Here is a 23,691-nt window from a genome sequence, read left to right as displayed (position 1 = left end):
GAGGTACACCCTTTCTCGGTGGCACAGCTACTGAAATCTGTTTGTTAAATTTAAACAAAGGCCACTCTTTAATTTCGTATCACCCTAATTTCACGGCTTGTGTGACATTCTGCTCTGAACTACCTGTCACAGCATCTGAAATACATTTTCACACGGGGAAAATTCCCAGGCTTCTTCAGAGGGACACTGAGAGATATCTTTGGAGGATATTTGCAGCGAGGAGGGACAATTAGAGAAGTGAACGAGTAGGAAAATTAAGGTGAGGCGAGACGGAAGGCGAGTGACAACGCCAGGAGCAGCTCCCGTGGAGTGGGCTGCAGCGGCCAAGGCTCCACTTAAGGGAGATGGCGGGGGCGAGGGTGTCCCCTGCAGCCCTGAGGGAGGGCGGGGACAGAGGCTGCTCCCTCACAGAAAGCCCGAGGGGCGCAAGAGCTGAGTTGCTATTCCTGCGGCAGGACCGCGGCCCGCGGTCGGGAAAGGAGGGAGGAGGAGGAGGAGGAAGAGGCGGGCGGAGGAGGAGGCCGCGCTCCGCCCCTCCCCTCAGGGCGGGCCGAGCAAAGCCGGTGCCGTCGGTGGCGTGGCTCCCGCCCCTTCCCGCGGCCGCGATGTCGCTGCTCCGCGGGCCGCGGCCCCGCACCGCCGGCAGGAAGGGCCCCAGAAAGGCGGCAGCAGCCCGGCGGGACTGGGATGTAAGTGCTCCCCGCTGCCGAGCGGCTTCCGCTGGGAAAAAGGCCCCGGAGCCTCCGTGCCCACGGCTGGGGGAGCCGCCGCCCTCCGCAGGCGCTGCGCCGTGGAAACGCCCGGGCTGTGTGCGGGTTGGGGCGGGCAGACGCGGCGTGTGCCCGGGGACACGGCCCCTCGGGCGTCCTTGGCCCTGGCGGAGACCAGGCCTGCTGCGTCTCCTGGGGAAAGAACGCCCTCAGGTTTGGTGCAGGTCTCGCTTCTGGCGGCCGCCTCGCCGAGGGTGGAACGCTCTGCAGCGCCATGAAAGTACACAGTAGTATAGTGTTAGGCTAGTTATACTGCAGTTTAAAAGTTGTTTATGGGGTAAATAAAACTTTAAAAAAAAAGTTTGCCCTCAGCTACGACTTTTGACGTGTTCCGTGGTTCCTGTTCGCAGAGTACCGTCCATGATTTGACAGTGCATCGTGCAACTCCTGAGGATATTGTAAGTTTAATAGCACTCACTGCTCTGTCCCTGTGGCAAGGACGTTTAGCTGGTTGTCTGACATGAGAAGTGCTTACTATGCTTATGGGAATGTTTTCTGCCAACGTTTAATCTCTTTTTCAAGCTTCTGACCATGATGTCTCTTTAGTGCTCGTTTTTTGTTTATGATACTGAGCATCCCCAGGTCCAGCAATTGGTGTTCTTCAGTTTCCTGTTCCCACTGGGAAGCAGTAGCTGCAATTTTTATTTCAGTAAATTGTGTGCCATCATAAAAACATAAAACATAAATACATGAGAGGTTAGTGGATTAGTTGAAGGTTTTACTTCTGGGAAGGACTGGAAGATGCGCTTTTTCTGAGGAGCCTCTCTAATTCTGAAAATACTCAATTTTCAATTAAACAATTTAACACAATTTCTTTACACTGAGTGACCTGTTGATTGCAAAGTATGTGAATTCTTTGCAATAAACAGATCATGTGTATTTACATTTAGTCAATTACATTGTATTTACATGTATTTAGATGTGTATTTGCATTTTCTTGATAGCACTGATTACCAGGATGGAAGAGGCAGTATGAACTATTATTATAAGTTTTGACAGGTTTGTCAGGACAGATGGTCACAGTAGCAGAGAAAGACTTCATTCCACAAGTATTTGCCTTGATAGCTTCTTGAGACTTTAGCAAGCACCACACACATTTAATTTCTTTATTTGTATTTAAATTATATAATTTATATATAGTCTAATTGTTAGAAGAAGGGAGACACTATGTCTCGTGACTGACAATGTTAAATCAGGAAAATGCATTTTGTCTTTTTTTGCACCTTACAGGTGCTAGTGTTTGGGGTTTGCCTCCCTTTGCAGCTGTGTAAACTCTTGCCAAGTCAGTGGTGTAGGACAGACAGAAATTGAGACTTTCCCCATTAACCTTTGGAACTGCTTTAAATTTGGGTGGGATTGGGATGGCAATACTGATGGCATTTTGCACTTGTAGATGTTTATGAGGTTGTCATTGGCACTAGTGTGAAGTTAACATAAATAATGCTCAGTGCATGAATTATAAAATCAAGAAGAACTCCTTAGCAAATTTTTCTTAAGATTGATTTTTGAATTGATTTATATTTCTGTAGCTCCGTCGCCGTGAAATACACAAATCAAAAAACAAAGCATTGGCACATCTGGAACTCCAAGAGAAAGCACTGAACAGAAAATGGAAGAAGCAAAGGCAACTGGATGTGGATTCCTTTGAGAAAAGGAAATTGGCTCTGATGCGTGAGGTGAGAGCTGAATTTGCACTTGCAGCCTGCTGCAGGTGATCTGCAGCACTCCTGGAAATCTGCTTGTGCACATGGAAGCCAAAATTGCTCCTCTTGTTGGGTAACTTGATTTCATACATGCACAGGCTGTGTGTGCTGCACACATGCAGTGGTTGGAGTAGACTCTCTGACAATCCAGCTGTTGCATGGAATTGCACACTTCACCCACGTTCCCTGGCTGTGCCCTCTGTAACTCTGCAGGCCTCTTTTCATCTGAACAGGAACTGTTTGCAGAGTTCAACTGTTGTAAAAAGTATGTGTATTCTGTGGGTTCTTATTGCCAGCTTGCCTTTTCTTCCTCGTGTCTGGCATTTTTCTTTGATGCAAACATGAACATTTCTCTGTCAGGGAGGGACATTGTTTGTTTAAACAGAGAAAGTGCAGTGCCAAGGGGGCTGAAAAGGTGAGGCAAGAAGTTGTTAAGGGAGGAAAATTGACATGACAAAGATTGGTGAACTATGGCTGCCAAGCTTGTCATCTGAGGATTGAAAACCTTGTTCTCAGCAGTCTAAAGCACTCTGACTGTAAATATATTATTGAATTTGCTTTTGAGTATTGAACTGTAGCAGTAAACCGAAGCCTAGTTAACAGAGAGTGGCTGTCACTGAAAAGTGGTGGTAGATCTCCTTTTTCACATGGCAGGTCACTCCTTGCCATGTGTTACAAAAACTTATCTGAAAATTTGCTTTCAGACCTCTGTACTCACTGAGAATTGTTCATGCTGGTAAAGAGTGATGATGAACAGTGTTCACTTAGCAGTCAAAATAAGCATGATCTGCTAGTTCTGTAAATGTGCAGTGGACTAACCATCACAATCTTCATTGTTTTGTCTTTTGTAATTTTTCAGAAGTCTCTTTCTGATCTCTGAGAACATTCATGCATAGACAAACAAATGGAAGTACTTAGAATTGAAGATCACCACCTAGTTTTCTATTTGACCCATTTCTCTGCAATCACAGTAGAATTTTTTGTATTATGGCTGTTTTGCTAATTAAGCCTCAGATTTGGACTTTTGTTACTTTGGTACTTTTCTGCCAAGTATATTTCAGCAGAATATTCAAAAAACACTGTGAATTCCTACATGACTTTCCCTGATGCAGCCTAGTTTCAATAATACTTCCATGCAGAAATAAGTTATGTGTCAAAAAAGGTAAATTAGACCATATTTTATAATATTTGGCTGGGCTACCTATTATGTGAGTTCATTCTTTTGCAGATGTGAAACTCATGTTCAGGAAATAGTCTTCTATATTTGTTACTGTTTCTAATGAAAATGTACTACAAATCTCACATCCTCCTGAGTGGTTTTCCCCTTTATAGTTAAGAGATTACTTTATTCAGTTTACTCTGTGTTTACTTCTGAATCAGTGAAAAGAAAGGCAAAAGGAAATGATGCCAAGCAAGATGAAACAGATAGAAACACAGAAACAAAACCAAAGCAGAATAACAAAATAGATAGAGTTACCATTTTCACTTCTCCCTAACTTAAATCTTGTTAATTGCCAGGTCCTGTTGTTGAGAGTTACTGTGGAGACACTGTGTCTTCCAGCAGAGCACAACCACTGAGAATTGTTTCCTTGTCTCTGTTACCTTGGTGATCTTTTAGTTCTATGAGTGTAACTTTCTAAGCCTCTGGAATCCTGCTCAACTGCAAAGACTCAGAGACAAAAGCTAAGAAGGTGCTGCTATTAGTGTTGTTTCTCATGTAGCTGTCTGTAGACAGAACCCACTAAATAGTTACAAAATAGATAAGCAAAATTTTAATATTTTGGGGATTTGTCTGCATAAAAAGGTGAATGAAAAGATAATGAGTTTGCTCTGAAACTTAGGACTGTGAATTTGTAGGTATCACACAGATTGATCTTGTAGCAACTTATTTTTGAAAAAATGTTAGTGCATTGCACCAAAGAGTAGAGGTAAATGGTTTGCTGTAGTGGAGAGATTTTAGGATGAGTCCTGTTTATTTGCTTTGATAACAATCTGAAACAGGAGGGAAGGCAATTTTTAATGAAATTTGTAGGTGATACTAAACTGGGACAAAGCACACTGCCAGTGCATTTGTCCATGTAAATGGGCCTAAAGGGGTTACAAGATGATACCACTTTTTCTTCTCATCACAAACAAATGCGAGCTAATCTGCCTTGGGAGCAATGCTCTAAAAATGTTCATAACACATTCAGCAGGAGGGTAGAGCTTAGGAACCTGCTGATGCCAAAAAAAATCCTAGTGAGGAGGGTAAAAACAAGCTAATCAGGATAATTTTTGTCTGATTATAGACATCACTCTAGACATCAACACTTCAGAAAATGAATCCTATAAACTTTTTCTGTTCTATTTTTTTTTTCTTCTGCCGGTCTGGTATAATAACTTTGCCTAAGAACCTGTATTGTTTAGATGTCAAATGGCTTAATGGAAAACACTAGATTTAGTTTGTATCAGATGTGAAAATTGAACAGTGGTCTGAAAAAGGAGATATGTGAAGTGCTTGAAAGGTGAATATTTACTGACTTGCTAAATTATTATGAGAAGTCTAATTTACTGCAGTGCAATGCAAGCTCAAAAGACTAGAAAACATGGAAAGTCAGATATGTAGGGATGCTTTGTGACATAACAAAGCATGTAGTAAAATAGGGGATTGAGGAAAATGCCATTGCCTAGAATTTTTTGTATGAGGCTAAATGTAAGCCAGCAAAATTACCAATGGACATTGGAAAGAACTCTGTGGAGATAATAGCACAGAGTACTGTGAAACAATTTAAAAACAGTTTCTTATGATTCCTGGAGGAGCAAAAATTGTCAGTGAGTTTTCAAATTTTGAGTAGGAGGGCATACATGAGCCTTTTATGTGAGGTCTTCTGAAGTACTCACAGTCTCTGGATCAGTTTGGTGAAGGAGGTCACTTACATATCTCCTTTCAGGTGTTTAAGAATATCTGCTTTCTCCCCAGGTTGTGGGATATAATTTTACTAGTTTTCAATTTCCAGCTTTTGAATGAAGCCAGGCATCAGTGAGGAGCTTTAAGTTGTGTTCTGCTCACAAATCCCCATCCCCAGGTGGCTCCATTTGGCTCTTGGTAACTGGATGCGTCTTGCTTTGCACTCCAAGACATCCTTCCTTAGGAGGAACCTGTTGTGATGGACTTCATATACTAGGGAGAGACTTTGGGAAAGAAAATTTGAATACAGAAGCTGTATCTTCTGGAGATTCCCAAAATGTCTTCTGATGCCAGATGTTGTCAGCTGTGTTTACCTCTGTTGGAACTTTGGGTGGTATGTGGCTTAAGTTTTAGGTAGGATTTTCAGGAGGCAAGACTGAGTGAAACAAGTTGCTTGAATTGGTTTGAATATCATCAAATAGTACATGTTTTGGGTGTCAGATGTAGGTAAGTGTTCTATGACTTAACATTGAGATCAAATGATTTGGGGAATGCTTTCTTTTTTTTTTAATTGCTATATATGTCTTTTTTTTTGATGAGCATGTCGTAAATACCCAGCTTCTTGTGTCAGGCTAGAAGGAGAAGAGGAAGTGAAGGATTTGTTCTAAAGAGAGTCAGTGCTGATAGGGGCCTCAGAAGTAATAACTTTAATTTTTCAGAAAAACAGTATGAATTCTAGTTACTCTGAATGAATTATGGTGTTCTGATATATCTTATTTAGGGTCTAATTGTGCAATACCAACTTTGCAAATGTTCTTTTGTTGGCTGTTGTCTTGGTAACTGTTTAGAGAAACAATACCAGGGTGAAAAAAAAGGAAAGGATCAGTCTGCTTGGTGTAAAGTTTCCTTTTGCACTGTACTTTCAGATCCTGTCTGATCAGTACCATTTGCAAGATGTATTGGAGCAATCTGGTCAGGCTGTGGCTGTGGCAAAAGACTTGCTTGAGGATGCTCCTCGCACACGAACAGGTAGCACATCTCATCTGTATTGGTAGCACATTTAAGAGATCTCCTTGCTTTCTGTGAATAGGCTTGCTTTGCAAAGCATTCTTTTTAACTGCTTTCATCTCATTGTCTAACGTGGTGTGATTGATCCTGTTCATGTTGGATGAAACACAGGTGAGGCTATCACTTCCCATGGCAGGGGAGAGTGACTGATGGATGGTTATTCCACTGTGTTGGTCCACTGTGGAATTTCACAACATGTGCTTTGAAACACCTCCATGCTCACCATTGCACAGCCAAGCTACTGGCCTGTGCAGAGCGGCAGTTTGAGCTGCTGCAATAGTTCTGATTCTCATTGCTGCATGAGCTGACTCTTTGCTCTTGGATATGGTTGAAGATTTATCAGCAATATCAGCTTTTCCTTTTCTTAATTTGGCTTGTGGATCCTTGTGCTGCTGGAAGGCAGGATTGGCTGTCTGTATATGAAATCTTAAACCTAGGGGTTTTTCTCTGTAGGCTGCCATTCTTTTTGTTCCTGGTCACTTTGATCCTGCAAGCTGTTTCTGCACAAGTGAATTTATGCAGGTGGGAAGGACAAAAGCTGGGTATATGGCCCAGTGTATTAAATTAACCCTATTGTCAGTCCTTGGTGGTTATTTAAAGTGACATCCCTGTGACCCCATTTCTGTGAAGTACAGGAGCTTGATTTTCAGTACATAATCCTGCAACATAAGTACAGACCAAGTCCTCTGTGTTCTTCCCTGTGTTAATTCCTCTAGGTTTTCCTAATGTAACAATGGCTCCTAACTGTGACCTAGAATCATCTCAAGGACCCATTGTACAAAAAAGTCATCCTCCCAGTCAGCTTTCCATCCTTAATGAGTCTGTCATGGATTCCCAGGTAATGTATATTTTGTTCCATGCATACACATCCTGGTGCTCTTTTGTTTGCACAAAATAAGACTATGCAAAGATAAGAATTTCCAAGCAGAACTAAGTTGGTTTTTGTTGATAACATTCGTAGAAGACCAGATTAAACAGAGGTGAGTTTCTTTTGTAAGACTCTGGGAATCGTGATTTTTTGATTTAACTCTCAGATATGAGAAACAAATACCATTATGTCTCCTCACATAATCATGCCCTCCCTTTTAAATTTTGGAATTCTCAGAACGAGAACAATGTGGTTACAGTCTAAGAGAAGAACTTTTGTGTCACTTGAATAATTGCCATATTTCAGAATATGTCTGATTTACCAATTATGTCTGCATATATGGGGACACAGCCATTTGCATCCCAGTTCACAGCCTTGATGACTCCTACAAGTTTAACTTTTAATACTTCGCATTATTTTGCATTTATTCAGATTTGTTGTAAACAAATTTTAAAATGTTTCAAATTTAATTTAGTTTGCCTTTGTGCTCTGTTTTCTTTTAATAACATATTGTAGCAGGAATGCTCACTAGGGTTTGAGAACAGGCATGTGGTGCTCCCAGAAAACTTTCCTGTTATGAAGACCAAACAGGATGTTGGGAGCAAAAGTGATGGTGTCATGTTCCCACGGTTCTCTACTTCCAGTTCCTACTATCTTGCAAAAATATCTGTAATTTGAGTTGTGGTACTTCTGTGTTAGGTATTTTGGTGTGGCATTTGTTTTTCCATTTTTTTAATATGAGGAGCGAACTACAGCATCTTTGTAAGCTGTGTCACTGGATGCATGCTGCAAGATAAGCTGAAATTTTTAAAAGGAATGTGTACTGATTGTGTGCCAAGCTTCTGTGACTTCTTACGTGCCTATGAAAATCACAGTTAAAGGCTATCTGGTGAAACCTACCCAGCAGCTCAGAAACTTGGTAGTTTGAGGAACCCTAATTCCAAATTTGGTTATTTGCATTTAGCTATAGATGTCGTACATAGGATTGTATTTTGTTCTGGTTGCATTTTACACACAGACTATAAATGTAATTTTGCAGATCTCATTATGAAGTTACTTAGCTTGTAATGTCAAATGACTGAAATGTTACAAACTGTATGGGTTGCTTTTCTATATTTTGCCTGTTGTATCTCTGTTTTGGTTCAGCCTTAACAGCTTGTATTTTATCCTCTAGTCTGCATGGATTTTCATATTTAATATAAATCATACAAAGAAAATATTGGTTATTGAATTATTCACTTGCTGTGTTATTTTCAGAGGCAATTGTCAGTATCAGTGTTTCTTAGGGACTAAAATCCCCCAGAACTTCCTACAAATGGGTGTGGATTTGGTACATTTTTTCTGTGTGATATTTTTATTTTAAGCATGTTTGGCAGAGGGAAGACTAAAACAAATGTTCTTGGGTTTTTTCTTGAAACAATTCCTTTAAATTGGTCTCTAACTTCTGAATTCTATTTTGTTTTCTTTGTTGTCTCTTGAGAAGCCTCTTGATGAAGATGAGGAGGAAGCATTACCAGAAGATGGACACCATGATGTGTTTGGTTTCAAATCCAGGATCAGTTCTGACAGGTCAGTACAAATACAGGTTTCCACCTGCTTGACACTGGAAACAGATGAAGTTAAAAGGGTGTTGAATGGGTATAGTTAAGTTAGTTCTTCTGTTTCCCTTTACCTTCCTTTCCTGATCTCAGAATTTCAGGGAAAGGCTTTGTTGTAACATTGAGACTGGGAATGAAAGTGAGCAGGGAACTCACCTGAGCAATTGCAGATAATTTAAGGAGCTCTGTCAAGACAGAAAATGTGGAATCGTGCCATTGTCCTGTTACAATTCACTGTTATTCTTGTTTTGAATGTAGGCTGCTTTGGTTGTTGAGAAAAGAAAATTCCTTGGTGAATTCTCCATTGTGGGCTGAAAAGGGTGCGAGAAAAACCACCTTATCACAGGAATCAAATGTGCCTCGGACTCCAACAACTGTTTCCCCTTCATTGGACCAGTCAGGTTGGGTGTGCCAAATCACAGCAAGGTTGTTGAGCTGTTCATAGGATCCTGTCTGGAGTTCCTTTCCTGGGTGGGGGTCTGAGACAGAAATGTATGCTAATTTGGCTCAGATGTATTTTCAGACTAAAAAGCCAGCTCTAATCGTACTCTAGAACATACTGCTATTAAGGACAAGCCTGAAATATTTCACATGTACTTTTTTTTTCTTTGTTTTGTGTTTAAATCAGCCCTCAATGCTACCAGTGTAATCAAGAGAACCCATTCAAGACTTCGGAATGAAGATGAAGAAGAGTCTGTAGACTCCATTGACACTGTGAGACAAGTGCTGAACCCAAACTCAAAGAAACAAAAGCAAATTGCAGCAAAGAGTTAAGTACTTTTAAAAATGAAACACCCTTTTTCCAAGGTCCTTAATGTCAGAAAATGTGGGTTGGAAGGGATTTTTGGGAGTCATTGCAGGGCTAATACCAAAGTTTGATGATGGGGTCCTTGAATCTTGAGCATATCTGAGGCTGGGTGTTCCACAGCTCCTTGTCTGGTGTATTTCCCTGTGTCCTGCACGTTCATTGGCAAAGCTGAGTCCATGGGAAGTTGGGAACCATAAAAACAGCCCTTGGAGGCTGCCCATCACTTTGCTGCCCATGGAGTCCTCTCCTGTGCAGGACTTGTCTAGCTCTGATCCAGATTTGTGTTCTGTGCTGCACAGATTAAGGATGCATTTCAGTCCCCATATTCTGTGTGTTTGTGTGAGGCGACTGGCATCACTTGCAAGCTGTAGCATAAAAGGAGAGTTGTTTACTGAGTATGAGAAAGCAGCTGATGTTTTTCATTAGCAAACTATTTTCCATGCATTTCACTGGAAAGGAGAAAAGTACAAACAGGTGTATCCAAGATAAAAGCACCAGTCAGTTGTCCTTGAGAGATACTACTGTGGCAGCAAAAAATGTGGTTTTTAGGATCTGAAAATAGCTGGAATAACTAGAGGACATTCTTTGATGGTCTGTTTCATCTTATGGCAAGAGAGGGCATTTCCTTTGATTTACTTCAATAAACAATGCAATTTCATTGGTACTGTGAAGATCTCTATACAAGTTGAAATGCCAATGACCCCTTTTTCTTCCCCTTCAGTGAAAAGAAAGCAAGCTGAACAGAACTCTGCAAGACAAAAGAGAGGTGATTCTCCAGCTAATTTAATCCAGACTGACCTTCAGAGGGACAGCAAATCCAGCCTAGATGTTCTCAGCCACATGATCCAGGAAGTAGAGCATGAACTGGAGGAATATGAGCGATGTACAGGTCGTGAGGTCCCAAAGAAAGAGAGAAGTGAGGGCCTGTCTGGGTTCACTCTGTCCCTGGTGAACGCTCTCTGTCGCTTGATGCGCTACCTCAAGGAGGTGAGAGACTCAGAACTGCTCCTGGAGAGTCAATGAAGAAGGGTGTGAAGTTATTTTGCAGATGGGAACTTTGGTCTTTTCTGGCTTCCAAGCATTTTACATTAAACTCTGATTATCATTACTTCTTACTAGGTTTGCATGCAATTAGGAGTTAAAACTTCTGGTTTGTTGGCAGCTGGTTTGTTAGGAATTGGTATCCCTAGTGAAAATGGAGGAGTTGACTGCAGTGAAAGTCTCTCAGTGTCTAAGGGCAGAAAATACCAATTGAAATAATTTAAAATTTGTTATTCACATATTCTCAGAATTGTAGCAGGGTAATAACTACAGCGTTGTTTGCAAATTTATTTTCTACTTTGCCTCCCAAAGATGATGCTGTTGTCACCAGAGCAGTGGACCCAAATCCCCTATTTTCTTTGAGGGATTCCTTAGTCCTCTTTTACCATCATGAACAGAAACTTTACCTTAAGCAAGAATGACCTGAAGTGCTCACTCTAACAATGCACAGCTGGGAATTAATGGAATTTCATAAAGAAGATCACCTGTGTGCCATATAGAAGTTTTGTTTAAAAAAGGAAAGGGGAAAAAAAAAGGGTTTCAATCCATCTGTATCCCAGAGCTATCAAGAGGCAGTAGTGCCTCACAGATGATTTGGTCCATGTGACATGTGGAACTCTCTTTTTTTGGTTCCTTTTTAGAGTGTATAATAATTGAAAGGGGGAAGCCCGTCTTATTTTAGAATTGTATATTTTTTCTTACCAGATGTATAATAACTTAATCTTTGTATTACTCTGTATTTAATCTGAATGGAAGAATTTACTTTGATTAAGTCCTGGAAGCAAGTAGTAAATAATCAGTCCAAGGGTGAAAAACAACTGCCATGGCAGCTGAGAAAGTCTTATGTTTTTAAAAAAATGCTTAATAATGCTTGGTTTTTGTTAAAATTGTAATACCAAAGCAGGGAATGAAATTTGGTTCTTTGGCAGTTATAAGGAAGGGTCTTAGAATTTCTGTAGAATGTTTTCTGTTTATTAGGAATACATCAATTTAATAGCATCCAGTTTGTGTTATAAATATAATTGCAGTTATAATCCTATTTAGATTGTCTTTAATTTTTCTGCAGAAATGAGTTATTCCTGAGCCTTAGACATCTTCCAACACTACTCATAATTTTTCTTGTTACCATTCCATCCTTCCAGAAGTTGATTGTTTGCATAATTGTCTGCCAACACACAAATTTACTACTTAAATTCTTAAGTAAGCAATATTACAAAGTCACTCAAGGTGCATAATGTGGTTAATTGTATTCAGGCTTGCTTGAGAAAGATACTGCATTCATATTCTAAAGTGACTTTTCTCCTTTTTAGGGAGGTTTAATTACAGTTATAATTTGAGAATTTGCTGGGAAGAAGCCCAGCTTGTCTTGAGTGTTTCATAAAACCTGGTCCCTGTGATGCCAGACATAGATCAAGCACTTGTTTGCACCATCTGTCTTGCCTAGCCAACAGAGTTAGCAGAATTCCAGTGCCTGAATTGTAACTGGCAGTGCTTTTGAAGAACATGACTTTGCAGGGGATATTTAGAAAGCCTCTGATTTTAGTTAGACAGTTAGACAGTCAGTCTTCATGAGGTTTCAAAGCTTTTAGAGATTCCCTTCCTCTCCTTCCAGTTTTGCTGCAGAAAATCAGAAGGATTGCAATAAAGGATGCTGCCTAATTTATTCTCAAAATTGATCTAAGAAGCAGGAGGAGAAACTTGAATTCAGGAATCTTCTATGAAAGTGTTTTTATTACGTGATTAACTAACCAACACCTATAAGAAGGAAATAGTGACTATGGGAGAGGCTAGAGAAAAAGAAATTTCTGAAATCTTTGCAAAACCATATGAAATTCTTAAAGGGAAATGGATAAATCTGACTTGGTTTCTAAATTAATTTTTACATCACCTTCCAAGTGTTAGAATGAATCATTCCCTTCTCACCCTCGTTCTGCTGAGAAAGCTCTTTCTTTGCCAGACCCACAAAGAGAATGGGCATACTCCCTGAATCTGTGCTGCTCTGTTCTCCCTGTCTGCTGCATGTTCTGGTGCAGTGTTAAAGCTCCCATGATCAGAGCCACACCTGGCAGTGGGCTGGGATGAAAATACTTCTTTCAGGGTATACCAGACCTAAATCCTGCCTGGGGATAGGAATAGATGTTACCCTGATGGTTTCCCTATGCATAAATAAGACAGAGCTGCTTGGAAGCTTTTCCTCCAAGACTAGGTTAGTGCTGTGAATGATTAGTAGATACAGTAGCTCATCCAGATGATCTAAGGCATCAGAAGCTTCATCACTGCTACCAGGGTAGAAGTGCTTCTTTTGGGCTGCCTGATTTCTGAAAAGAGAGGCCAGGTATAGGATTTTTTATCCATTTTCTGAGCCAGCATGCTTCACTTGGATCAGTACAAAAAACCCTGTTCTCTCCAGCTGGAAGGGAAACAGAAAATTGATGGTTTGCCTTTCATATACTTAAGGAAGGTGTATCTGCTTGTCTTTTTCCAGTGGAGTATCTGTGATTTATTCTCAAAAATATTAGTTCATTCACATCATGTGGATGCAGAGCTGTTTGGTTATCATACTTTTGAAACCTTCTAGAACTTTTTCTCTCTGATGGAAAATATTAGAAAGCAAGTAAGTTCTCCTTTACTTAGTCAAATTTGTCTTCTTTAATGAATTAGGGAAACTAAAGATTAGGCACAAGTAGCATGAGAGACTGACAAGCATCAGCACACCTGGAATTATTTGATTCCTGCATGAAGATTCGGTGACTTAAGAAGCTGTATCTGTGCAGAGAGAAAATGCTTTTAGTTACATTCTGTAAAAGCTGTAAAGGCAGAAGAGCAAGGATGTTTAGGATTCCCTACAGTGTCCTGGAGGATCACAGACAAACTCTGACAGTTCTCAAGGCTGGACAATTTGATTTTGTCATAAAAGTGATGAAGTTCAGCAATAGTGGGAAGAGCTCTTACATTATGATGTTATCGTGACTCATTCCTGTTTTCAAATGAGTCTGTATTGGTTTGTAGTAAGTTTTCAATTTTTTTCTCCATCTTTAGGCTGAAATGCAGCTGCATGAGAAAGAGATGATTAGGCAGCAGCAGAAGGAGATGTTGGATGAACACAGAGAACTGATTGATGCTCTGACTGCTGAGGTTCTTCAAGTAAGGGAAGAAAACATGACTATGCAGGTACTGAGCCCCCCTTGCTTCTTATCCCTCAGGGTTGTATTAGAATTCTGAGCTCTGTTCTGGAGATTTTAACCATAAAAAGAAAGAAAGTGATAAAATTGAGCAAGGAGCCCAAGAATTACAGTAGCAGGTATGGGTATGAAATATTTGGAAAGTCATTTGTTTATCTTTATTTAACTTCAAAGCCTGAGAAAGTGCTGGTTCTGTGAAACTGACTTTACTTTATCCATCTAAAAGTTTAGGCATCTTCCTTCACACTTCTATACTGTTAACACTACTGGAGCAATGAGTAGATGTAATACTACATTTTCCTTTTTTTAGGTTCCAGTGGAGGTAGATTTGATCAGTGGCTACATTTGGGACTTATGCAATTAAGAAACCTTAGAGAGGAAGTAATGTCATGAGTAAGAAGGGCAAAACAAATTATTTATAAATGAGAAACATGGAGACAATAATATTTAATTCTCACTGGAATCCTGCAAAATCATGCAGTAGTATTAAGAGGCCAAATTTCTTCTCTCAACTTCTTGTAGTATATAGTTTTCTCATTTATGTTGGTAGAACACAAATTTCTGTAATTCTGTGTGTGGTTTATTTTCCTCCTTTAGAAGAAGCTTCAGCAATACATGACAGTAACAGATGAAAAGCTGATGTGTCTCACACAAGCATTTAAAGGCCTCCCTTTGGTAGAACCTGAAAGAGAACAAAGTTCGAAACATTTGGGAATTGCAAGCAGAGGCCCAGCAAACAGCCAGGGTATGTACAATGAATGTGTGAAGGATGAAAGAGGAGTGGTTGGTTTATCCCTGTAGTGGAAAATCTGGTATTTGATAGATGCCTGCTTGCACAAGTTCCTCTTGCAGAAGCATGAGTGTCACTTCTATAAACTCACAGGCCATAGGTTCTGCTGTGAGCACAGGCAAAGCAGGAGAGTAGCCTTCCCCCATTAAGATGGCTTCCAAAGTCAGTTTCTTTCTGAGGCTCCTAAAAGAACCCCAGAAACCCAAAGAAGTCAAACCCCACAGAATCAGGATCTCAGCTCCCTGTTGCTGAGCAGCCTGGCAGTCTGAGGTTGGTTCTTCCATGAGACACTGGAGGTCGCTGCTCGCCAGAGCAGCAGCAGCTGAGGCCGGGAGCCAGCCAGACAGAGAGGTGTCACTTGGTGTTTGTGGCTCTGTGAGAGCAGAGTGACCAGCTGAGTGCTGTGTGACACGGAGACAGGCTGAGCTGAGCCAGCTTAGATGGGTGGCCAAACTAACCAAACAGGATTCACCTTGGACTGTTATCCACCTTTCACACTGAGTTCCCTCCCAGCTGTCTTTCCTGGTCAGTTGTTTAAATGCATTGCTTTTGCTCCCAAGGTCAGGAACTTCTTGTGAATCCCAAGATTTCTCACAGTTACTTGTATTCCAGAGTTAAATGTTGGTTTTGTGAATCTTTCTGTAGCTAAAAGCTTTCTTCTTGGAAAGATTATCTTCTTCAGAAGAAGCCACATACCAGATCCTTTCTTATGTGATTGACCCAAGTCTTGTAAAAGCAAACCAAAGGAAACCACCCCCAAAATATAAAATCCAAACAGTCAGAAAAGCACCCCTCAAAAAACTCCCAACCTAACACCTAAACCTTCACATTCATCAGTTCTGCAGCACTAAAATTTTCAAATCTTTTCCTTATTTTCCTTAGCTAAAGGAAGAATAATTTCTCTTTTTTTTTTTTTTTTTTTTTTTTAACTGAAGAGACCTCTCATTTGAATTAAATGATAGTAAGATCAGCAGAGCTCAAAAAAGCCTTGGATGGTTTTCTAACAGCATTGTTGCCATCAAATTTATAATGTGGGGGATTAGGACAAGTGCATAAGTTGATTTTCTCAAGAGAATGTTGCCAAATGCCGCTCAGATAGTTCAAGACATGTATCTGTAAGTCTCATGCATGAGCTACAAACAGATCTCATGCCACTGTCCTGAAACTGAGGCTTCGTGTAAGAGCTCTTCTTGCTCTTATGGCCAGTAAAGATTTATAATTTGCTTGAGTGAAAGACTTCTGTACTTGAACACCAGAAGAAAGGTGTAGAACATACTCTACTCTTGTCTGTCTTTTCAGTGTCTGAACATAGGAGTTGTTACTGATATTTTCCTACACTGCTATTTCACTATAAGTAGTTTTTGGTTGATTTGTTTTGTTCATTTCTTTAACTTTTATCCCTGCTTTGTCCTTTTCTTTAGAAAAACCTGATATGACCTACCCTGAGCCCAGGACTGAAGTAGGCAATAGGGAAAATATGCTGAAATTTCCACAGGAAGAACTTCCTTTCACATTTCACCCAGGGCCAGGTGCCTCAAGTGATATGAGACCTGGTAGAAGCTTCCCAGCTCACATCTTCCAGCCAGCTGTGCTGTTGTCCCCACCACAGCAGAAAAGCAGTGAGGAATTGTTTCATTTCCAGAATGGTGAGATTTCTCTGACTGCAGTAGACTTAGGAGTCTGTGTTGTGTGTTACTGTTTCAATCTCACACTACCTCTGAAGATGCATTTTCCATGGAAAATTTTTTATCTTTACGCCTAGACAAATTGGCCCAATAGCTGGAATATCCTACTGCTGCACCCAGATATGAATTTCCTTTGTTGCTATGCCTGTTGCTGGACAGCCTTTACACTTCCTGTTTTCCATATCCTGGCAGCAGTCCTGCCAGTGGCAATCCAGCCTGACATTTTATTCTGTACTCATTTTGATTGTCATATCTGTTAGTACTGAAGCTCTTTGTCAATGACCTACAGCACATCATTTCAGATTTACACCTGCTGATGGTGTAATCCAGCCTCCATCACCTTTGATGGTGAGACCACAGAAGCCTGGAACTTCTGGTTCTGCAATGTTGCAGACTCAACAGGATGTCTGTAGGCTGTGTGCTCCTGCTTTGAGCCAGTCCCCCCAGCAAAGGGGTTTTTGGATGCTATGGGAGCCAGCTTCCCATTGGGTTTCATTCCATACACAGGAAATGGTTGAGCAAATTTTGGGTGAAATTGTGTTGCCAGATAACCAGGTAGCTCAGTCTTGTCTCAGTATCCATAGCTCAGTTGTGGTTCATGGGAGGAAGAAAGTTCATCAGGGTGATTAGGAAAGGTGTTTCTCATTTATCCTCACTGAAGTGAGCAAGAGGAAGCACTCTGTGGTTCTAAAACTGAGCTGTTTCCTGCTGCAATTGTCACAGAAAGTGCATGCATCCCACTGGACATGCCAGGGCCCTGGATAACACCCTTGTTGAGAGGCAGATAACTACATCCATGGCCAGAATCACGGTGGCTGGCAAGAAGGAGGGTACAGGAGTGGCTTTTGGTGTTTTTCTCCTTTTTCCTCCCTTTCCTTCCTTGTTTTGGAAGCCTTTTCCAAGTCATAAAAATAACCAAAAGTTTTGATTTTTAAGGAGTTGGTTGGGCAATTGTAAGTTTATATCTAGTTCAGCCACTTGGTGGGCTGCTGTGCTGTGAGGAGGTACATAAACAATCTGGAGGAAATGAACTAAAGGTCTTGATCTACAAAAAGCAATGTCTGGTTTCAGTCCCATTGAGAACTGTCAGATGTCTTCTGTCATTTGAAACAGCAATGCAGAACTGTATTCCAAGATTTCTCTAAAATATATTGTTCTTCTCTTAAGACTGATGCTAAGTGGCCCAACAAATGTTAAACTTAATGAATGTTTCTTTATGCTCATAGCTTCATAAAACACACTTTTATGAAGCTATTTATTACACTATTATGAGTGTAATTTTTTTTAAGTGTTCATCTCTGCTCAAGAATCAAAAACTAAAGCTTGTGAAGGAATGGGCTATTTGGTAAATGAAGCATAGAAAATCTGGTTTTGGTCACAAAAGTCAAGGTGGGCTTAGCATGTACAGCAGACAGTGCTGGAACTGTAGTCGTGTCTCTGGGGTGTGTTATCTCTTTGCTGATGATGACCACAAAAAAATAATTTGCTATTTTGTTGGCCACACTGCTTCTTCTTTAGGGGCTAACTAGTTAATTATCATGCTAAATTCTTGTATTTTTTTGTTTCAGTATCCTGAAAGTTTTGTTAATAACCCAATATCAGAACTGAAACAAAATAAATATCAGAAGTGAAACAAAAACTTAGTTTATCAGGTAAGGTAAGTGAATTTTGGAAAATGGTGGACTAACTAAGAAATAGTATTTAATCTGTCAGCTAAGAAATTTGAAACAATGTATCTTCTTAGTGACTACTCTGTCAATCTCGAATTAAATAATTTAAATGTAAGACTGTTTGCAATAGGAAATACTCACCTAGTGAGTTCTTACAGTAGGATATTCCATAGAATGGTTTTGATCAGTACCATAACACCATTCAGGCCAGATGCCACAATTCAAATTCCTGCTTGATTATTAGTAACTTGATGAAGTAAAGTCATTGTTAGTCTCCTCAGTGAGGATCTTGTGTCACTGTCCTCACTGTTCCTTTATTTTGTGTCTGTAGTGTTGGCAGCCCTTTCCCAGTCTACTGAAAGAGAGCCATGCAAGGAAAGGAGCTTGCCTTCCTCCCTGAGAACACAGAGCACAGCTGAGGAGAACTGCCCCATCTCTCAAAGGCAACCAGTTCCTCCTGCAGACAAAAACTTGGAGAGTTCCCATGAGAAAACCAATCTGTCCTGCCCAGGTGACACTGGAAAAACCAGCACAGCTGAAGAGTTCCTTCGAAATGGTGATCTGCTGGGACAGATAGCTGAGCTCTCACGGCAGAATGCTCTAATTAAAGCTCAACTGAGCAAATTCAGAGGTGTCCCTGGAGACAAAAGTGATTGTCTGCATCAGCCAGGCCTGACACAAAATGCAGATCCTGGCCCAGGCTCTTCACAAGGACAGGTTAGAATTTAGCAGGAAAGGAAGGCTGGATCTCCTTTCTGATGATCTGCTTTCCCATAGTTTACTAGTGCTTTTTTGTCTTTCACGTTGTCACTTGCTACTTGTTTGCTTGGAGATTTGTTATTTTTATTATTATTCCATGAGCAAATCAGCAGCGGTTTCTCATACTGGGCCTATGTTGTACCTGGGTTCTGAAGAAGGTTGTAAGGTTATGCTGCAACAGGAGGTGGTGTTGCAATGTGATCCAGGCTCTTGCAGTTTGGATACTGTTAGCAGTGAAACTGCTGCACCAGCCCACAGCTTCTTGTCAAGCTTGTAAAAGGCATGTTTAAAACCATGTCATATCTCCTCTGCTACTCTGACCCAAAAGCAGATGAGATTCAAGTTAGTGCCAATACATCTTTGGCAAATGTTTGATCATGGTGTATGTGCTTATTGGGTCTGTCCTGTCAGTTCTCTTCTGTGAGAATGCCAAAGATTTTGGGAAAGAGACCTTGAAGGCTTCAGTTTAAGTGGAAAAAATTAACCTGCAACTAAGCAGTTACTCAGTAGGATCCCAGTGAGTGAAGTTCACATCACAAAAACATCCCTGCCCTTGCTGTTGTCTTTTGTTCTATCACAGTGGCTGGTTGACTGCTAAATTAAGGATCATGAAGATTTTTAATTTCTTCATTTAAATGTAGGCTGAGAGTGTTTTCACTTTCACTTTAGGTTATGCTGTGTAGTATTTAGTCATTTGTTAGTACAAGGTGATGCAAACTCTTTTGGGGAAGTAGTTAGTGACAGGGAGGGGAAGAGGTCAAAGAAATCAAAACCTGGCTTAAAGATGAGTTCCAGGACACTACTGCTAGAACTTGCTTTTGCTCCCCCACACACTCTGAATGTGTCTCTGATTATGTATATTCTTAATTGTAGTTAATTGTTGGGTGTTTATTGGTTTTGGTTTGGTTTGGTGGTTTGTTTGGGTTTGGTGTTTTGGGGGGGGTGGGGGGAAGAGATGTTGTTTTTTGTGGTTTAGGGGGGGGGTTTTGGGGTGGGGGCATGGGATTTTTTTTCTTTCTCAAATTATATGGACAACAGCTGTATTTTTCCTACTTGAGGGAAGACCAGTATAAAATATTGTAATGTTTAATCAGTTGAGGACTTAGATACAGGACTGTAAAAGGGCCAAAATCAGATTTTTCACAGAAGTGCTACATAATTATATTCACTCTCAATTTGAAAACGAAATGCATAGAAGTACTTGAAATACATTGATCGCCCTCCTTTAGGGTGAAAATTGTAAATATTTCATTGGAAGTAATTATCCCGTTATCCAAGTAGAGTCATCTCATGGTATCAAGGAGCTTGGAGGAAAGGATAGCGGAGCTGAATCGCCAGAGTACAGAAGCACGGGATAAGCTGTTGCAGTTGATAGACCAGCAGAAATCAGCTGCTGCTGACATGGTCCCTCCAATGCTGTCTCCTGTTCCACCCCCATCCCTGAATTACACTGGTGAGTACCCAGCTTCAGGAGAAACAAAACTAGTCAGACTGTTTTTCTCCTTTGGCGAGTCCTTATCTTACTGGATCAGTGGTTGTGGTCAGAATTACACTTGCTGTTAATGCCTTGTGGTACAAACACCTCTTACTTCAGAGAGCTAAAAACATATCAGCTAAACCTCTGCTGAAGTTAGCTTAGTAATTAGTCTGCTGCAAGTACTGTGCTTCATGTTAAACCTGATCTTTGCTGTGTCTGAAGAACAGGTGCTACATTTGGACATTAGCAGGAACCTCTTCACAGAAAGGGTTGTCAGGCATTGCAATGGATTGCACAGGGAGATGGTAGAGTCACCATCCCTGGAAGTGCTTAAGGAAAAACTGGATGTGACACACAGACAGTGCCTTGGTCTGTTTGACAAGGTGGTGTTCAAAGGTTGGAGTTGATGATCTCTGATGTATTTTTCAACTTAATTGATTCTGTGGTAATCTCTGGTGGTCAGCGCTGGGTTTTTTAATCAGTCCTCTGTTGTGCAGAATCTTGGGTGAAAAAGACTAAAGTATTGACATCAGGCTTCTAAAACTTATGGCAGAGTGGTCATCCTATTCTCAACCTCATTTTAGTTTTTGTCATTTGGGTAGTCTTTCCATCAGACTGTCTTGCTGAGTTACTGCCTGTGCTAATAGAAAGGAGCTTCCAGTCATGTAACGAGGTAGTTTAGCTTAGAGAATATACTTGCTGGTTCAAGATTCATAGATTAGCTGCCATATGTAACTGTAAAAAAAGATTACTTTGCAGGAGGTCAGGGCTGCTTTATCTTTTCATGGAGTTATTGTCATTGCAAGCAGAACTGCATGTGGCCATGTACACGTGCTCTGTGTGAGACACCTGTCCTTTCCCCTTAGAAACCACAGAGGATGTATAGAGGGGGAAGGACTTAGAGAGAGGAAGAAGGGGGAGGAGGGAGCAGCATGTGGGCATTTGCATGCAGGTGCCTTTGCAGTGACTCCTGGGTTGGTTCATAACACTTTCAATGCTTGTTTGGCTGTTTTAATGTAAATTCAGCACAATAAGTAAAATCTTAAAGCAGCAAAGGTGAGAGATCAGAAGTCTGTAAGCCTGTAATTGCCAAAAAACACAGAAAATTTAACCATGGAAGAATCATTCTATATATGTGAGCGTTGTCTGTAGTTGCTCTGAGTCTCTGCTTCCATTGTCAGTCATTTTCAGAAAGTGAGTGTGAGACTGATGTTTAACCTGTTGCTTTAATTCTGGTCTGTGTGTCTGTGCAATTGGGAAGAGGTTGTGATGCCTCTGGAAAAAATGGTAAAACAAAATGAATGTTGTGCAATGTTGCTGTGTTCTCATCAGAATCAAACAATTATTTATCACCTAGAAAATGCAAGGAGGACAGTTGAAGCCTCTGTTCCCATGACAGTGGCTATGGACAGCTCCAAGGATGACAGTGTTCCCCATGCCAGTATGACCAGTATAAGAAGGTAAAAGTTCAGCCTTTACTATTTCCTATTTTTAGTATCTTAATTACTGACGTGGCAGAAATTGAACACAATGGAGAAATTGCCATGTGGTTTTTGGCTTTGTGGATTTTCCCTTACTTTCTCGCATTAAATTCTGCAAGTGAGACAAAGGTCTAATAGCTTTTTCACAACTTCCTATGTTTGTATTTAAAATATGTGCAATCTGACACAAGACAGATGACATGTGTTGTTGAAAACTGCTGATGAGGGGTCCTAACTCAGGATCAGAGATAATATTCTAGTAGTCACTTCCATTTTTCACTTTTTAAATTTTATTTTTAATATTTCCAGGACTGTAGGAGACTCCAGCAAACCTTTAAGTGCAACATCAGAAAGTGCCAAATTAACTTCTGTCAGCCAAAGACCAAAGGTGAGACTGAAAAATCTTCAGCCAGAAAATTTTAATATGTTGTCATAAAAGGGAAAAGATGGATGAAGGGAGGAGAACTCTGTCCTGTTTTAAATATCCCAAGGCTATTATCAGTCAGTAGTAGGTTGGATTACAGACAAATGGTAAGAAGAGACCTGAGAACTAGTGACATTCATTATTTTCTGCCACAGAGTTATTTATAAGTAACCCTTTTCTGCTGTGGCATCCTTGTGTGTTAGAACTGGAAACCTTTGGAAGTCTTTCCCTCATGACTCCAGAGAATCTGAAGCCATGGTAGAGCCACAGTCAAGAGGCAAGCAAGCTCTTCCCTAGCTGTTGCACAAGTCCCTGGCTGAAGGATGGGTAAAAAGAGCCACAATCTATATTTCTGACTCCTGATGTGCAAAAAAGAGGATAGCCTGTGGTGAGATGCTTTCACAGGAAGATCTGCAGTGGTACAGACCGATAAACCAGTCATAAGAGCTGTTTATAGGCTTGAAAGCAACCATCAGGACATACCAATAACCTGTTTCCTCCTGTCCAAAATAACCTAAATTAGGCTTGATAAGGAGAACAGAGTTAGGGTCCAGGACTTGCTATCCTGACAGCAAACTATACATCCCTAGAAGGGAAATTTGAAATTATTAAGGTAGGTGTGGCTTGAAGTAGGTGGTGTGACTCCCTCCATGGTGCCAATGGCAGACAACAGTCCTAACACACAGGTCTATGGGAAATTTACTGTACATGAATCTCAACTGGTTTCTTCTTTTACAGGTAGAAAAGCAAAAAGAAGAAGGATGGTTTGCATTGTCAATGCACGTTATGTAAAGGAAGCTGAGCTCAAGTCCTGTATTTTTAAAATATTTTTTATTAACTACAAATAAATCACAATCTCTCTACACATGTGCAGTTTAACTCTGAAGTGTTTTCATGTCAGTGCCATTAGTATGGAAAGGTCTGTGTGCTTACTGTATTTGTGCCCTACAGAGCACTCTAGGAGGCCCTGGGAATGAGTTTCTGAGCTGGACACACTCCTGTGACCTTACACCTTTTCACCAAAAAAATCTTCCATGAGGTTGTAAACTCAGGCTGCTGCAGCTTTACAAGTGAGCAGGTTGATACCTCTGTTAGGTATGCTGAAGACAGGAGGTTTTAGAAATTGCCTGTGAAGCTTCTGGAGCGTTTGTTTGCACAAGATGTGGGAATAAAATGTCAGGAAGAACTGAGATGAGGGAAGGTACCTGCATTGAAAAGGAACCTGGAGATTAGGAAGCCAGTCTGTTTCTGGTGGATAAGTATTTGCATCAGAAAGAATTTATTCCTTCTGTGGTTTACAGTTGCTCCCAAAATTTGTGTTTTCTGTACAGTTAGCATGTTAGGGATTGCATCTGGACTGGAGGATTGCTTTTTTAAAATCTCATTTAATATTTTTATAGTAAATACAAAGTAACTACTTGAAATTAAAATCAGAATCTCTATTTGTTGTGTACTAAGGTATGTTGTCTTTGATATAACA

General features: G+C 40.6%; 1 protein-coding gene across 2 annotated transcripts; it reads left to right on the top strand.

The window, feature by feature from the left end:
• Positions 1-517: 517 nt before the first annotated feature.
• On the top strand, positions 518-23,210 carry SPICE1 (spindle and centriole associated protein 1). Of its 2 annotated transcripts, XM_058800034.1 has the most exons (17): positions 518-689; positions 1,121-1,168; positions 2,300-2,446; positions 6,287-6,389; positions 7,145-7,266; positions 8,780-8,865; positions 9,153-9,295; positions 9,523-9,663; positions 10,424-10,689; positions 13,783-13,914; positions 14,523-14,670; positions 16,137-16,361; positions 18,402-18,787; positions 20,111-20,282; positions 21,664-21,766; positions 22,097-22,175; positions 22,950-23,205. In XM_058800034.1, the coding sequence occupies exons 1-17, from the start codon at positions 606-608 to the stop codon at positions 23,001-23,003; spliced, it is 2,439 nt and encodes an 812-aa protein (XP_058656017.1). In that variant the 5' UTR covers positions 518-605; the 3' UTR covers positions 23,004-23,205. The 2 variants fall into 2 exon arrangements, with proteins under 2 accessions (XP_058656017.1, XP_058656018.1); XM_058800035.1 differs by lacking the exon at positions 16,137-16,361 and having other exon boundaries at positions 22,950-23,210.
• The last annotated feature ends 481 nt before the right edge of the window (positions 23,211-23,691 follow it).

The sequence above is a fragment of the Ammospiza caudacuta genome, chromosome 2 (assembly GCF_027887145.1).
Source record: "Ammospiza caudacuta isolate bAmmCau1 chromosome 2, bAmmCau1.pri, whole genome shotgun sequence".
Lineage (NCBI taxonomy): Eukaryota > Metazoa > Chordata > Aves > Passeriformes > Passerellidae > Ammospiza > Ammospiza caudacuta.
This window is presented reverse-complemented; position numbering and strand designations above follow the sequence as displayed.